This window comes from Littorina saxatilis, linkage group LG9 (genome assembly GCF_037325665.1).
Source record: "Littorina saxatilis isolate snail1 linkage group LG9, US_GU_Lsax_2.0, whole genome shotgun sequence".
Classification (NCBI taxonomy): Eukaryota; Metazoa; Mollusca; class Gastropoda; order Littorinimorpha; family Littorinidae; genus Littorina; species Littorina saxatilis.
The window spans coordinates 25501115-25518319 of NC_090253.1; the positions used below are offsets into that span (position 1 = coordinate 25501115).

At 44.6% G+C, this 17205-nt stretch overlaps 1 protein-coding gene across 1 annotated transcript in view; it reads right to left on the bottom strand.

Moving 5' to 3' along the window:
* The window catches only part of LOC138975692 (squamous cell carcinoma antigen recognized by T-cells 3-like), a 51320-nt gene extending 35800 nt beyond the window's left edge, over positions 1-15520 (bottom strand). Inside the window, exons 1-6 of the mRNA XM_070348433.1 lie at positions 15351-15520; positions 13099-13225; positions 12084-12188; positions 11514-11698; positions 9818-9923; positions 3218-3342 (exon numbers count right to left, since the gene is read on the bottom strand). Coding sequence (XP_070204534.1) covers positions 3218-3342; positions 9818-9923; positions 11514-11698; positions 12084-12188; positions 13099-13225; positions 15351-15497 — 795 coding nt within the window. The 5' untranslated portion in view covers positions 15498-15520. The remainder of the gene's footprint in view (positions 1-3217; positions 3343-9817; positions 9924-11513; positions 11699-12083; positions 12189-13098; positions 13226-15350) is intronic.
* Positions 15521-17205: the final 1685 nt, after the last annotated feature.

The following is a 17205-nucleotide window of genomic DNA, read 5'->3' on the forward strand; positions in this document are numbered from 1 at the left end:
TGAAGCAGTGTGCAGTAACCTCTGCTGCCAAAGCCAACAAATGATGTAGCTTAGCCGGAAGTCGGCGAGAAGCTTCCTCATCTGCATCTGATGCTTCTTCCTCCATATCCTGTTCATCCCCAACAGAAGCATCATAGCGATCATCTGAGGGATGTCCAGCGGAACCGGCATCCGGTAAGGCAACTTGAGCCGAAACCGGAAACGGTTGTGAAAAATTTCCGAAAACCGGAAACTCGTGGATTGAACCATCATCCGGCTGTCCAATGCCAGCGGAAAGGCTGGGAAAGGAAGCGGATGTAGCCTGAGAAAGGCTAGCGGAAGCCGCAACAGCGGAACCGGAAGCCACAGGCTGATGAATGACTCCCGCCAGCAGCGAAGTGCTAACGGCGGAAGTCAAACCTCTCCTGCCACCGGAAGCCGCCCCGACTGGAATTGAGGGGGCGGAACCAGCAGAGGATCCTTTCCTGCCACCGGAAACCACCCCGACTGAGATTGAGGGGGCGGAACCAGCAGAGGACTGACTAGCATGAGCATCGACCAGCCCCAATAAATTGGAACCGGAAGATCCTGTAACCTGTCTGCCAGCAGCCACCCCGACTGGAATTGAGGGGGCGGAACCAGCAGACACATGCCCTTCACATCCCATGCCCAGGACCGTGAAAACGGAGCCAGGTTGGTCTGTGGAAAAACCCTTACTGTCAGTGTGCAATTCCGCCGAGACGGAAACCGACGTCAAAGGTTTGCGTACTTCGCCAAGAACACCCGAAAGTGCTGATGTCCTAGACTCAGACAAAACTTGTCTAAAGATGAGTCCGACATATCCAACACCGTCGTTGGATCTGCGACCACGCCAGCGGACGTGACCGTCGCAGTCGGTTCGAAACGAACCCGCACAAGCGAATGAACATTTACAACACCCGAAGGAAGGGGCAGAGCAGCACGCGAGGCTATTTGCCCTTTCCGACGAGATCAAAACATGCACCTCTGTTTAAAAAGACGATAAAATCGCCAGCAAATCGGCTTTAGTCAAAGCTAAAACAGCGCTAGGCGCTTGAACTTTATAGAAAGAAGCCGCAACAGACGAGGTAGGTTTGTCAATCGAAACCGTAACACAATTCATCATTCGCCGGGTTGAAAACGTAAACAGAAACGTTATCGCTCAGTGAAAATTTTCTGAGTACGAGACGCAGTGGTAGTAGCTACCTTAACTTTATATTGGTTGCATTGCCTGACTGAGAACTGGGAGACCAAGCCTGGCTGGTCGAACTCCGAGTTTTCACTCACTCTCTAAATCTTAAGGTTAGTCCGCCATTTTGTATGACAAAACTGAACCAAAATACAAGTTGCAACACACTCCAAAAGTTAAAACAAACGCGTCTCGGTAATAAAAATGAAAGCTCTCACCCAATACTTGAAGTAGAGATGAACCAACAACAGCGTTACCAAGATTCGATGGTCAGTCACCGCCGTGAAGACCAATAGCTTTAGATCAAAGCCAGAGTACTACAGCACGTCTTGCTCCGTGCGTTGAAGAAAAAGGAATGAGTATTACCGGTATACGGCCTGCGCATGCGCGGGCACCGGTAGGGGAGATAACTACCACGGATCATGCCTTATATGGCAGGTGGTTTTTGTTTTAGAGTTATCTCCCCATGTTACCATGTAAGAGTGCTTCAATGTCTTAGCAACCAAACGAAGTTATTGCTATCTATGTGAGTTGTGTAAGAATATGTAATTTAATCTATTTTACGCCCATGCTTTTAATTGGAAGACAACTCTACTTTACATCATTAAAAACCTCATTCTTCCGTGAACACTTTGATACTAAATATAGGTGTGTAGGTCGCATGTCCAACACAAGCCAAGGCCGCGAAACAAGCACACGAAAATCTGTACACACAAAGGCTGCAAACATGGCGGTCCAAAATGCCGCGAGCAGCGCAACACATGGGTTTTTATTTTTATTGGCTTGAGGTACACATTTAATCAATTCAAACAAAACCAAGAGTATTGTAAAGATAAAAGATTGTTCTTCAATTTTATGTTTAGTAGGCAAACATTGGTGGATTAGTGACTGAGAAATCATTATCGAAAGAAGACCAAAAATAGATGATTTTACACATTGATGGTCAGTTATCAGGGGGTGTGCCGCAACCTAAATAAATGCACAGTTTCACAGCAAGGGCAACACATTTTTATTTATTTTCAAATTGATTTTTTTTTTCTTGGGATGGAAATCCGTCTGGGACAGAAAGACTCCCACACCTGAGAATGGCACTTACATGCAACAAAGGGTGTTTCGCTGTTTGTGTACAGTGGAGACTCCCTTTAGGTCCTAAACAGGAGGGGGGTCTTAAAATGTACAAAGGTTATGAACAGAGTATCTGAAAAATCAAGGTCTTAAAAAGGGTTTTTGTTTGTTTGCTTAACGCCCAGCCGACCACGAAGAGCCATAACAGGGTGGTGCTGCTTTGACATATATATAACGTGCGCCACACACAAGACAGAAGTCGCAGCACAGGCTTCATGTCTCACCCAGTCACATTATTCTGACACCGGACCAACCAGTCCTAGCACTAACCCCATAATGCCACTAGATTGCCAATTTTAAAGTCTGAGGTATGACTCGGCCGGGGTTCGAACCCACGACCTCCCGATCACGGGGCGGACGCCTCACCACTCGGCCAACCATGCCGGTCTTAAAAAGGGTAAGTCTTAACCCTTGCTTTTAGGACCCCCAGCTTAAGCTTGTCCCCCTTGTTTGATTCCCGGCTGTGCCTGATGGGTTGAGGGTGGAGATTTTTCCTGCGCCTGGCGGGTTAAGGGTGGAGATTTTTCATATCACCCAGGACAACTATGTGAAGACCTGCCGGTGCCTTATCCCCCTTTGTGTGTACATGCAAGCACAAAACCAAGTGCACACGAAAAAAGTCCCGTAATACAAATCAGTGTTTAGTGGGAAATAGAAACACAAAATCACCTAGCATGTATCCCACAGAATTTGAGTATGACTCCCTAAATGGCAGAGGAAAAACAACCAAACACATAAAAGCAAACTCGTGCCTGAGCATACATGAAGTCGCAGCCAATGAACACAAAAGAAGAAGAAGAAGAAGAAGAAGAAGAAGAAGAAGAAGAAGAACAAGAAGAACAAGAAGAAGAAGAAGAAGAACAAGAAGAAGAACAAGAACAAGAACAAGAACAAGAAGCATCTTACCAGCGCTGCCTCAAACGGCTTGACCTTCTTGAGTGTGTCGAGGGCTTTCCCGTAGACCTTCTGCACCCCCGGGTTCACTGTGCCCCCCACCCACTCTTTGTGTTCCGCAAACGTCTCCTCCATGTCTGCACACATGACTCACTCTCTGAAACGCTCAGGTTAGCTGGGGGTTGGTCAGGCTGGTCTTTAGACTAAGACGCTGGGGATTCATTTTACACTTGTTTTAAGACTAAGACGCTTCATTGCTTAAAATTCTTCTTAGATAAAAGCATATATAATGCAGAATAACTATTTGTATGAAAGTGGCATTTTGAGTTGATATTTACAAGGAACATTAATTTCATTTTTTTTTCTTAACAAGAAGAGCAAACGCTCAATCGAGTCACTTTCGCAGTTCTGAATATTATATGAGGCATCAGATGGACAGGAAGAAATTGCTATTCACAACACAATGAGTCACGTTCACATAAAATTTGAGCCCGGTCACTTTTATAGTTTCCGAGAAAAGCCCAACGTTAAGTTGTGTGTTGCCGAACAGAAAAGGCTAGTTATCTCCCTTGTTTTTCTGATAACGTTCGTAAAAGGCTACAGATGTAAATACTTTGATGTAAAGAATAATCCTACAAAGTTTCAATCACATCCGATGAACTTTGTCAAAGATATAAAATGTCTAATTTTTCCTTTGACGCTGACCTGTGACCTTGAAAAAGGTCAAAGGTCAACAAAACCATCGTTAAAGTGTAAAGGTCATTGGAGGTCACGACTAAACAAAATATGAGCCCGATCGCTTTGATAGTTTCCGAGAAAAGTCCAACGTTAAGGTGGTGTCTACGGACGGCCGGCCCGGCCGGCCGGCCGGCCGGACAAACTAACACTGACCGATTACATAGAGTCACTTTTTCTCAAGTGACTCAATAACAAAAATATTAGTATTAACCATAATATGATTTAAAAAAAGCATCGTTCTATTATTCTACCATCAAGGAGCAGTAACAAACGCTTAGAACTGTACCCACGGAATACGCGCTATATAAGCTTCATATTGATTGATTATTTGCTCCACAAACTACAATCGAAAATTTTAATAATAAAATTTCATTTGATTAATATACTTATCCAATTCACATATAGCAATTTACTTCAGTTTAGTGCTAGAACGCTGAAAACTACGCTTCACCCTGGTAGGGGGGAAGTAACCTTAAAAATAGAACAGCCTTGACGGTCACATGACAACGCCAGGTCAAGGTTACCTCCCAACATGCATTGCGCACGCGTGCTCTCGCCGCCATGTTTTATTCATTCGCTCGAAGCGCCCTTTTATTTTTAGGGGATCTAAAGCGGGGTAGGCGGGAGGGACTTTAGTATGTGAAATGGGTAAGTATATTAATCCAATGAAAATTTATTATTAAAATTTTCGATTAAATTACATATTATATCCCAATTCACATATATATAGCAGATTGCTGATTAAGGTGGTGGGGTGCTCACCTATGAGCTAGGTGTATACCATTGTTACACGACACTTGAGATTGACAAAGTTCTCAAATGTCGTATAGTTGTGTTCTTTTATTCTACGTGCATGGCCCGTCTTCGCAGCAGCAGACAAAAACTCGCCAAATTGAGTTTGAGGATTTATTTAGCATTCCATAGTTAAAAAACAAAGGATTACTGTACTCACCAATACAAAGACGACACAAGACGATTACGAATTTTCGCTTCTGGAAGCTTCATGAAGTCGTTGTTTAGATTTCGATTCGTAAACCAGACTGGCTTCGTTGTTTAGATTAGCATTCCATACATACAACTGTACATCGTAGCAGAACTCAAAGTAGAAGCCCCTTTAACATACAAATCGCGCTGGCCTATATAGTAAATACTCAATCTCGCGAATATTCCAGACCGAACATGATACAACTAAAATTAGATGGGGTGTTGCAGGTAGCTTTGTTTCCTCCTTGGGGATGAAGCTACCAGGGGAAGGGATTGTGTTGGAGGTGCGGGTAGAGGGGTAGCCCTCCCGGTGCTCCCCCTTGGACCTCCCTAGTCTAGGACCCTGGGTCTTCGCGAGGTGGCCATTGTGGCGTAATCCCTCCGGACTAGCATAACGTTTCCCTATCCCACAAGACCGACCGTGCGTGGTCTATGACCACATCCTCTACGAGGTGACCCTATCAACTAGGCAGCGCAAGCCCCAAGGCGAAACACGGCGGATCTAGAGGAGAGAACCTGAGCTGAGCTGCCATGAAGACGGAGCATGTTGGCTGAGGACAGCGGGCAGACCTTCTGTGCCGACACCCATCTACAGGAGAAAACCAGGCATGCACGCATCAAACCCAACATGGCCATACAAAACAAAAAAAATTAGATGAACTGTCCATGGGGACTAGAATAGTGACATTCTCTGTGACGTACATCAAAAGTGCCGACGCACTTAATCCGAGCGAACGCCACGAACCCACGACTCAAAACAACGTGGCAAACAACTTGTTTTGACAGGACTAGAAAGTTCACCTGCATTCTCATCCAAACATAAATATTGTGTTTACAAAATATAATATCGGTACTTTCCCACAAAGTACAAATAAGTCAACTACATGCAACACACAAAACTGAACCAAAGTTCAGCAACGGCAGCGTTTCCTAACACTAGGCAACAATTGCCCTGCTGCTACCATCGCTGGTAGCGCCTTGGTACCATCCTGTCGCGCACTGAAAATGTCGCGCAGGTAATAGTTGATGAAAACATCCTCCGATCTCCAGTAGGCAGAATGGAGGACCTCAGATAATCTTCCTGATCTTAGCACAGCTAAGGAGGATGCCCAGGATCTTGCCTCATGTGTCCTTGCCGACGTTAGAGGGAGCACTGACTGCCCCCCCCCCCCCCTTCTTTTTGCGCCACCACTCATACGCTTGTTTGACCAGCGTTGAGACCCATTTAGCAAGAGTTACCTTAGATATGTCCTAGTCTCTAGCAGTGTTCAGAGATAAGAAAAGAAGCTTCTGCTGTTTAGCTCTGATAGGAGCCGTGAGGGACAGATAACTGCTAAGAGCTCGAACTGGGCAGTTAGACAAATCGGGGTCTCCTGGCGCCAGAATTTTGCTAAGAGGAAGAATTCTGATTATGGGGGAAACTTGATCAGGCTTCTGGTTTTTGGCTAGAAAATCCGGCCTAAAACGTAAAGAAATAGAGCCATCTTTTTCGAAAGCTATGTCTCTAGATAAGCCTGAGAGGGCATGAATTTCACTGCCTCTTCTTGCAGTGGCCAAAAGAACAAGCAAAAATGTCTTACGGGTAAGATTAACTAAGCTTGCTGATTGCAACGGTTCAAAATCTTGCGATCTTAAGAATTCTAGAATAAGGAAGAGATCCCAAGCAGGAACTGGAGCTCTGATTCTAGCAAAACCTATCGATGCACCTTTTAGGACACTAGCGATAACACCGCTTGACCTGTTGTCCACGTGCCCGAGGCTGTGTGGTGAGAACGATGAACACCCCAGCCTGATAGGGAAGCGTCTGTGAACAAATCCTCCTCTGGGGGAGGGGGAGTGATGAGAACTCCCTGTGAGCTCCATGGTTTTAGCCACTGCTCTGCGGTCTGCTGAAACCAGCTTTCTAACTGGACCGAGACCTGCCATCCCTGGGAGGAGGGGTTCCCGGGCCTGAGTGCGTCTCTGACTGACGCTGGTGTCTCCATTGTGAACTTGATTTGTCTCAGAAATCTGTTCGGAGGAGACAAGACTTTTGTTTGTATTGCCATTTTGGCTTCCGGTTTGACGGGAAACGAACAACAGTGGAACTCTGGTTAAGGGAGTCTTCCCCTCCTTCCAGAGTAGTCTGAACCCCGAACGCACTATACCCACTATCCACTCACTGTTTACCTTTAGTAACCAAAGAGCAAGGGACCATGACAGGCCGCCTGCGACCAAAGGCGTGGTGGTTGCATGGGTTAGTGGTTCGGGGTCGCATCATTGGGGGTGTGCTTCGCGTCCCGACCCCCTTGAATTGCCGAAAGACGGCTTCTTCTTAGGGTAAGGCGCGCCTCTTCCCCGTCCTCATGAAGAAGAGCTGGCTTGTGCTGACCTGCCCCTATTCGCCGAAGAGGCGGAAGGTTTAGGCGGTCCGAAGCTCTAACTCTGAGGCTTAGGAAAGCCGTGTTGCGCTATCTTGGCTATAGCCAAATCCCGATCGTCCCGGGTTTGCTTGTGAAGCGCGTCGAGAGACGGCTGCCCCAACAAGGCACCCTCAGTGAACAGGGATAACTTGAGAGCCTCAAGCGTGGCTTTGTCTTGGATCCTGGAACCCGAGAGAAACGCTGACCTGCGCGTGTGCACCGCGTGTGCATAAAGATGCGCAGAAAGACGCATTTGTTCGGCTGAAACTTTGGCCAAAGTAGCGAGCAGCGTCGTCACATCCTTTTCACTCGCGTCCTGTCAAAACTCAAACGGTTCCAAGGACGTAGCGATAGAACGGGAGAGGGACCTGAGTAGCGATTCCGAAAGGGAAGCTAACTCTAGGTTGTATCTCCCTGTTTCATCCAATGATACGAGAGCGGACTCTGTATAAGGAACAGCTGTCCTTACTGTAGCCATCCTCCCTGAGAGTCGCTAACTCCGGTGTCACCGGAAGTGGTGCTCGTGGTAGAGAAAAAGTGTCTAAGAGATTGCGTGGCACAGAGTGAACTTAAGGGCAGCAGCTTGCCCGACATAAGGGGTTGGCTGTGCGGAAGCTAGCCACGGCTGTGCTAACTCTGGTGCCGGACTGTGCGCTGATAGCAGAGGCACTGTGTCCAAAGGCACATATTCCGACCGGGAATTCTTAGCCAGAATCTTAGACATCTCATACGCCACTGAGGGAGATTCACGAAACTTAAAAGTTTGTTTTTCTCCCTGTGTTGAGCGAAAATCTCTGACAGCAGAAGGTGGTGGTGCAGACAAGCTTGTTGTTGACACCACTCCTTCCTCAAAGTATCTTGAAGCTACCTGAGCTGCCAAAGCTACTGCATGGGGAAGCTTGTCTGGTAGCCGGAAATTGGGATCTTCATCAGAAAGAGAAGCCCCGTATTTCGATTCTACTTCCGGCACGGAAGTGCCTACCGGAAAATCACCTCCACTGTCATAGTCATAGGCAGTGTCATCCGGAAGAGAGGTACCGTGTGAGGCATGCCCTCTACTCGTATCCTCTCTGGAGAGAACTTCCTGCTCCCTGGGCGGAAGTGTGGAGAGCTGTGCTAGGGATGCTTTTGTCGAGCAAACCGGCACCTGCTTGTCTCCTGTTGTAAGCACAGGCCCCTGCAAGTCGTGATGCGAGCGAGTCTCCTGCCTTACAACAACTTCCTGCCCCCTGGGCGGAAGGGAAGAACGCTGTGCTAGAGATGCTTTAATGCAAATCGGCATTCGAGTGTCTTCCGTCAAGAGTACAGGCCCCTGCAAGTCGTGATGCGAGCAGATCTCCTGTCTCCCAACAACTTCGCGCACCCGTGGCGGAAGTTTGGACCCCTGAACCGATGTTGCATCCGTATAGCAAACCGGAACTTGCGTGTCCTCCGATCTAAGTACAGGCCCCTGCAAGTCGTGATGCGAGCAAGTATCCTGTCTTATCACGGCTTCCTGAGTCCCTTCTCGCCCCTCAACACAGCACTTGGAACACACCATAACATACGAAACACAACGCGTATCTCCCTGTGGTACAGTCACAGTACCTTTAATGGAGCTGCTGAAACGGGAAGTGGAGGCATGGTGAGGGAAACTCCGTCTTCACCGGAAAGTTGTTCAACGTGAACGTCGGCCGACGTAATAGTGGCTGACGGCGCTGCCTTAACCCTCGACCGAGAGCGATCGTCCACCGTTCTTGCCTGGAGAGAGAGAGCAAATGTTCGCTCGCCAAGCGCAATTCTGACGAAAACATGCACCTCATTTGATCGCTAAACGTTGCCTTAACCGGCGCTGACTTGCATTCTTGCTTCAACGCCGGCATTATCGGACTTAGGATTGTCAATTTCTACCGTGAAAGTATTCTGAGAAACTGGCTCGAACACAGCAACTGTAGGTTTAGAACCCTTGGGCTTCTTAGCCGCTTTCTTAGACGGAGACTCAGTAATGGCTACCTGTCTAGAGCTGGGTTTCTTCTTCGCACTGTCAGCCATACTGGCGTTAGTCTTGCAGACAAAAGTAAACAAAGACTAACTCGTGGCCAACAAAACAACTACAACGAAAGAAAATGGAAAAATCTCACCCAATCTCAGCTAGAAAGCTAAGATACAGACATGACCAGGGTGTAGTCTGCCAAAAAAGCAGTGGGCTAAAGAATAGCCCGAGCGTAATCAAAAACACGTCCTTAGACGCTGTCGCTAAAGAGTAGAAATGAATAAAACATGGCGGCGAGAGCATGCGTGCGCAATGCATGTTGGGAGGTAACCTTGACCTGGCGTTGTCATGTGACCGTCAAGGCTGTTCTATTTTTAGGGTTACTTCCCCCCTACCAGGGTGAAGCGTAGTTTTTAGCGTTCTAGCACTAAACTGAAGTAAATTGCTATATGTGAATTGGGATAAGATATGATAAGACACAGACACATTGGAAAGCAAGAAAAAGAAGAATCTAACCCATGAGAGGCACTGCCAGCTGTCTCTTGAAGAGTGATGCAATTCTCTGGTTTTGTGCGCTGAACGCCTCCTCCTGTTCTTTGGTTGTCACGGCGCCGGGTTGCGGCTGGCGTCAAAAATCAAGATAATTCAACTCAGTGACATTGCTACACAGATGGAACTAACCAAGAATCACACAAAGAAAGCATTTCAGAGAACTTTGTAAAGCTGAGTTAGTAAATGTTTGCCGAAAAAATGTGAGAAAAAGAAAAGACAACCTCTATGAGCCTGCCTCTAATTCAGACTTGTACTAAAAATGTAACTAAGGACCAGAAAACTGTTCAATAGCAGCAGCAACAGCTGAAAACCATGGTAAACTATGTTCTCTGCAGCTTCTCATCAAATAGGATACTGTGAGCAAGCATTGCAGCTTTCAGTTTCATGCTTGATTTTACTATCATTGAGTCACAGTCTAATTCTTCTAAACCATACACAGGATCTAAAATATATCATGTCACTAGTAACTCTTGCCTGGCACAAATCATGCAGAAAGCAAAGCTGCAATGTCATCTCTTCAGTCTTGGTGCTAGTTACAAAGTCATGATGAAAGGTCCTCAGTGGCTGCAGAGGCCTTTTAGTTTTAGGGACAGATCTTGTGAAAATGCTGAAAATGAGGGGGCTCGGTAGCTCAGTTGGTAGAGCACTGGACTTGTGATCGGAAGGTCGCTGGTTCGAATTCGGGGCGGACGGACACGGGTCAACTTTATGTGCAGACTCAGAGACGGAAGCCATGTCCCACCCCCGTGTCACCACAGTGGCACGTAAAAGACCTTGGTCATTCTGCCATAAGTGCAGGTGGCTGAATACACCTAAACACGCAGACACCTGGGTAGCGCGACCCCGTTGCTGCTAGCTTTCCACTGGGAGGAAGCGACCCGAATTTCCCAGCGATGGGACAATAAATAAATGAAAAATGAAAAAAATGCTGCTAAAGAAAAAGTCATACAATCAAACCACCCGTATTAAGGCAGAAGGGGTCTATGTCTACCAAAATTGGAATCATTCCCTGTAGGCACACTTCCTGTAGACATTTGACCTGTTTGCAGGGAATGCACCCACTTTTGGTTGACTTAGACCTCTTCTGCCTTATCAAGACCTCCACGGACGGGCGCTGTGGCGGGGTGGTAAGACGTCGGCCTCTTAATCGGAAGGTCGAGGGTTCGAATCCCGGTCGCGGCCGCCTGGTGGGTTAAGTGTGGAGATTTTTCCGATCTCCCAGGTCAACTTATGTGCAGACCAGCTAGTGGCTTATCCCCCTTCGTGTGTACACGCAAGCACAAGACCAAGTGCGCACGGAAAAGATCCTGTAATCCATGTCAGAGTTCGGTGGGTTATAGAAACACGAAAATATCCAGCATGCTTTCTCCGAAAGTGGCGTATGGCTGCCTTAATGGCGGGGAAAAAACGGTCATACACGTAAAATTCCACTCGTGCAAAAAACACGAGTGTACGTGGGAGTTTCAGCCCACGAACGCAGAAGCAGAAGAAGAATCAAGACCTCCACAAATCTGAGAAAAACCAGGTCATACCAGGGAAGGAGTCTTAAAATTGAGGTATACTTACAGACTTTATCAAGAAAAAAACCGGGTGGCCTAAAACAAGTTGCCTTAAAAGGGGAGTTCCATGATAGTATCTGCACGCTTGCAGCAAAGCTCACCATGAGACCAGCCAGCAAGGCGTTCTCGAACTCTCTGTACGCCTCCCACACGTTGGCTCCCTGGGTCACGTGCAGACCCACTGCTGTCACCGCTCGCTCGAAGACGTCACGCACGTGTTGCACACCGCCCTCTCCCCCCATGCCGCCGATCGCAAACTGCACAAACTCCAGCCACACTGGCACAGCTGGTGAAAAAAAAAGATACGAACATTCTCATTTTGAAATTTGCAGATTTTGCTGCTGATCAGATATAAAACAAGGTACAACTGTCAGCATTGTTGTGTTACTTTATTCAGAGGGAAATGTGAAAACATACAAGTTGATCCATCAATCAGCCATGGACAAGAATTGCCAGCCACGTCGGAAAAGTTCTATAGTGGTGTGCTAGTTTAGCAGGCTGTCACTTGTATCTCTTCCCCGTATCTCTCTGATCTTCCTCTGGCTTATTTCTTATCATGCATTTCTGTCATTGTCGCCGTAGTAGAAAAAAAAAAGAAGAGAAGAATTTGATATTTCAGCCCAAAAGTTGTCTGCCTCAAATGAATAACTGAAAAGTTATCATATACTTACAAACATAATCCTTAACAGCCAGATTAAACAGAGTCTCCACTTTGTCTCTCTCTTCTTGCTCTGATGCAAGCGGGACCTCATCTCGTAGCCACTCCAACCAAATTTCTGCAACATAAACAAAAGTGGTCGTGTGATTGTGAATCAGGTTGCAATCACTCAGATGGAACACCTAAATCAGAAATTATTAGTGCATGATGATTACTTTCAGTAAAGTCATTTTTACAGCTTTTACACATTAAAAAAAGGGGAACCTGTTTTCGTAATCCACTTTTTTCCCCTTTCGTTTTGTCTAGTGCACTGAACATTTCCAAAAACCAAAATATAGCAACGCAAACCTAAGTCTCCTCCAACATTACAGTTACAGTTACACACTGTCACATTAGTCTTTCCTTTGGATTGTTTGTTTGTTAAATGCGACAAGGACCACATCTATGTATTTCACCCCTTTCTAATTTACAATGTTATTTATGAATCTATTCTAATGATTGACGGTCATGAAGTCATTGCTCTATTTGAACTTTGTGGGTAATCTGAATTAATTCATTATACATGTAACTGTAAGGCCAAAAAAAAAAAAAAGGTCTGTTTACGGTAACATAGGCCAAAAAAATAGGGTCGGTAGGTGGGGATTTTTTTTCTTCCAAAAAACCATATTTTTACATTATTTTGCTTCCCCCCCCCCCCCCCCCCCAAATGCCAAAAGAAAGTCTAGGGTCGCGCGAAAAAAATAGGGTCGGTCGGGTTACCGTAAACAGACTTTTTTTTGTGTGTGCCTAAGTTGTAACTCAAACAATATGACTACAGTGGATCCCCCCTTTTAACTTAATTTAAGACCCCCCAACATTAGACTCTCTCCCTTATTATTTTTAATGTCCTTGTTTTCTCAAATTTTCTGTTCATAACCTCTAAATTTACCCCCATTTGAAGACTACCTCCTCTTTCCTAAGACCTGTTTTTCTCTGATTCTTCGAGGTCTTAAAAGTTTAAAGGGGGTTCCACTGTATGACCAACTGACCTTCGCTGAGCGGAAAGTGTTTCTGCATGTTGTGTCTGGCATCCCGCAAACGGTCCAAGTCTCCCAGCTCCCTGAGCTTTTTGATCAGCTCCACATGGCTGCTGTACAGGTACGGGTTCTTGGAAATCTACAGGAAAAATTGCCAATGAAATGTATCTTAACTTCTAGGTAACAGTGAGAGCTTCTGAGAGTAAGGCAGAACTAAGGTTTTGGAAAAAAAACACACAAAAACAACACAGACACACATTAGGCTACTACCTACCTTATAGATGATTTTTTGACAGGTTATCTAAAAGTAAAACATCACTTGTTAAGGTTGTTTGTGTGCCTTATCATAATAATTATTTATAATTTGTATCATTCTTTTAGTTTTACCAAATTGGTGAATCTCTTCTTAGTACAGTAGTCCCTTCCATTTCCGGCCCTTTCGTGGGCGTGAACCTGCCTGGAGCGGCCAGCTTTCCCATGACTAATGAGTTTTCCTTCTATAATTGACTCTTAATGGCCGTTAACCTGTCTGACGCGGTCAACGGTCACTGATTTTTGCCCTAAGGTGCCCCTCTTACTCGACAGGAGCGGCCACTTAACGGCCACTTGTCACTTTCGCGGGCGAGCGCCTGTGGCTCTCCCCGCCCACCCACCTCCCACCTGCTATCTGGCCGTTAGAAATCAGCACCTGTCCACTTTCTATAACTGTTAACACATGTATCGCCTGTTAATAAAGCTGACGAGTCAAACTCAAGATTGTTTTTGTTTACATTGGAGTGTGAGCGATCGCTGCGTGTTTGTGTTTGTTTGTTTCGTGAATGAAGACGTGAGTGATTGTTGAGTGATTATTTGAAGCCTTTGCAAGCCTGTCAAGAATTTGTTCAGTCAGTCAGTCAGTCTTTCAGAATGGCAACACAAACTCCAACAAAGAAAAGACTGGTGCTGACTTTAGAGCAAAGAGTGAAGGTTATTAAGGCAGCAGAGAATACTTACGCATGCGCATACATGTACATTTACGGTAGTCACTTCCGGATCGATCACAGCTGATGTGAGTTTGAAACACTTGTTTATCTGACACTCAAATACATATATAATAATCCAAACAACACACATAGAAACATACGAAACAATAGCTTAGCCAGGACGATCGAGTTAAACATGCAAATAATTAAGATGTATAAACAAAAGCAAAACTAACAGAGACAATGAATCGGCAGCTCGTGGATGATCGCTTTCTTTTCTTCATGAATACTTGATCGTGTTTTGGGGTTTTTTTTGGAGGAGGAGGGGGCCTGTAATGAACGGCCACCTGATATTTGCGGTCACCTTTGCAATGACTAATGGGTGACCGGATATGGCAGGTACTACTGTAGTACCAGTAGTATATGTCATGTGTGTTCACAATCACAACAAAACATAGATCCAGATTTCCTTGTGCACTATCTTGTTGCATCGCATGTCCGGTTGTCGCCTTTAGTCTTTACTCTTTAGTGTGATCTGAGTTTTTGTTTGTGTGTATGGTTTAAACTGTTTTATTCAACGTTTGTGCATTATTTACAAAAAGACGCATATTGAGTAAACAACAACAAGCATAATGCTTATAGTGGTTTGTGTGTATCAGTACTAATTGTATGTCATGCAATGATACGTGACATCCAAGCTGTTGATTTGATTTATTTCTGTTTCTTTTATTTCTGTGTTCCCGATTTCTTTCCATCAAATCATATCAAGACTGACTGGAACAGTAAAAGTGGAACGCGACTATGCGGCTATGGCTGGCTTCTGCCAAAATAAACCCCAAACTGAACGCTTCCCCGACAATTTTAAGGGGTACAATTATCTAAAGGGAGAAAAGAATGTCAAGTTCTTGTAAATAAAGTAGATTTGGGATGAAATCCGATACATTTTATCCCTAAATTCGATTTATTCAAAAACGCACCGAGTGGTTACGTCCCTTGCATGAGAAAAGAAAGATTTTGCGACGAAGCAAATGTCTAAGTCAAAATACCATTTCATCCCGAATTACCGCGAATTAGACTACATGAGTTGAATACATGGTCCAAAGTTCGATTATCAGTAGTTTCGAGGTGAAAGGGATAGTCAGTATGGAGTTTATGTGAGATAAACAAGGCCGGCTGACGTCCTACCTTATATATTAATATATATATACCTATTCTAATAGTAATAGTAATACTATTTATACTAGCTGCATGTGACTGGTAGCAGATATAGACACACATTCCGTGTATCTACCAGAAACAAACCTCTTTTTCTAGTTCTCTGATTCGTGCTTCATCTTGTTCGGTTGTATCATCGGAATCAGACTCGTCTGAACCATCGTTCGTGCCTTCTTCGTCACTAATTTCGCTCGGCATGGGTTGATTTTCCTCTTTTTCCATGTTTTCCGCCATTTTCGCAAACGAATCAAGAACGTTGCATTTCTTCACTAAAGATCTTCCAAGGGACACTACTCTCTCTCTCTCTCTCTCTCTCTCTCTCTCTCTCTCTCTCTCTCGTTAATGATAATCAGTGCAAACATGTTTAAACCGGTAAAATTCGGTGAGATACCGGAAAGGAAAGCTCATATTTGTCCTGATTTTGAAAAAAACAGCAATGTTGTGCTGACGCGTTCGTCAGTATGATCTCTTATTTCAAGATTTGCTAGGAATTAACCGTACTTTGCACGGTACTGCGGCCGCGAACTGCCAACACAAAAGCAGAGAAAAAAGTTTGCTTTCGATGTAATATATATATTTGTTTCTGTCTTTCTTGAAACATAGTATCAGAAAAGTGCTCAGATGAAACCCGAGCCGGGTATTGACTGCTTGAGCATCAGTAAGAGTAAGACTCAAGTTCAAGTTCAAGTTCAAGTTCAAGTTTATTAGTCCATAACCCATGGGGGCATTTTGAACAATAAATACAATCAATACAATTATGATATATGCTAATATAATAAATAAATTTAAAAAAATAAAAATAAAAAAAATAAAAAATAAAAAAATTATGAAAAACTGTTACAAATTCTATTAGTAAAGTCCAAAATATTCTTTAGCAATTTCTTTTTCTTAGTAGCAAACAACTTTTTAAATTTAAGTGCATTAGGTTTTTTTCCAATAGTAAGGTGGTAACAACTCAGCTCTTTCTTCTTTGAAAAAATCACAGACAAATAAATAATGGAATTCATCACCTATGTCATGCGATACACATTTGGTGCAAGTTCTTTCTGACCTCGGGATGTTAAGATAACGTTCTTTCTGTACAGGCAAATTGTTGTTTAATGTTCTAAACTTCATCATTGAAACACATTGCTGATATGGCAGGGTTGTGACGTAGTCTTCACATGCAAAAATATCTTTGAACATTCGATAATTCCAAAACATATTTTTTGTTCCAATTTCTGTAAACCATTTATGGATATACTGGTCATATAAACTTCTTTTTACTTTCTTTTTAAACCATGTGCTTGAGTATTGAATATTTTCTTGAGAAGTCCAAAGGCCAGAGAGACAAACATGTTTAAACCGGTAAAATTCGGTGAGATACCGGAAAGGAAAGCTCATATTTGTCCTGATTTTGAAAAAAACAGCAATGTTGTGCTGACGCGTTCGTCAGTATGATCTCTTATTTCAAGATTTGCTAGGAATTAACCGTACTTTGCACGGTACTGCGGCCGCGAACTGCCAACACTACAGCAGAGAAAAAAGTTTGCTTTCGATGTAATATATATATTTGTTTCTGTCTTTCTTGAAGCATAATATCAGAAAAGTGCTCAGATGAAACCCGAGGGACACGGCTGTAATCGGTCTCTGTACCGTCTGGATGATCAGTGATAACAATGGATCATATAATGATCTCGACTGCATGGTGCTAATTGCATTAGACACACTAATAATTGATAAGTGCCGAATGTGTTCTGGTATTCGGAACTTGATCTGACACTGTCATGGCATCGTCGGAGAAAGCTTAACGAAAGAGGCGAGGAAATGAGAAATGGTGTGTGTGTACGTGTGTGTGTGTGTGTCTGTGTGTGTGTGTGTGTGTGTGTGTGTGTATGTGGGGGGTGGGGTGGGGGGGGGCGGGGGCGGTTTGGGTGTGTCAGTGTGTGTGTGTTGGGGGAGG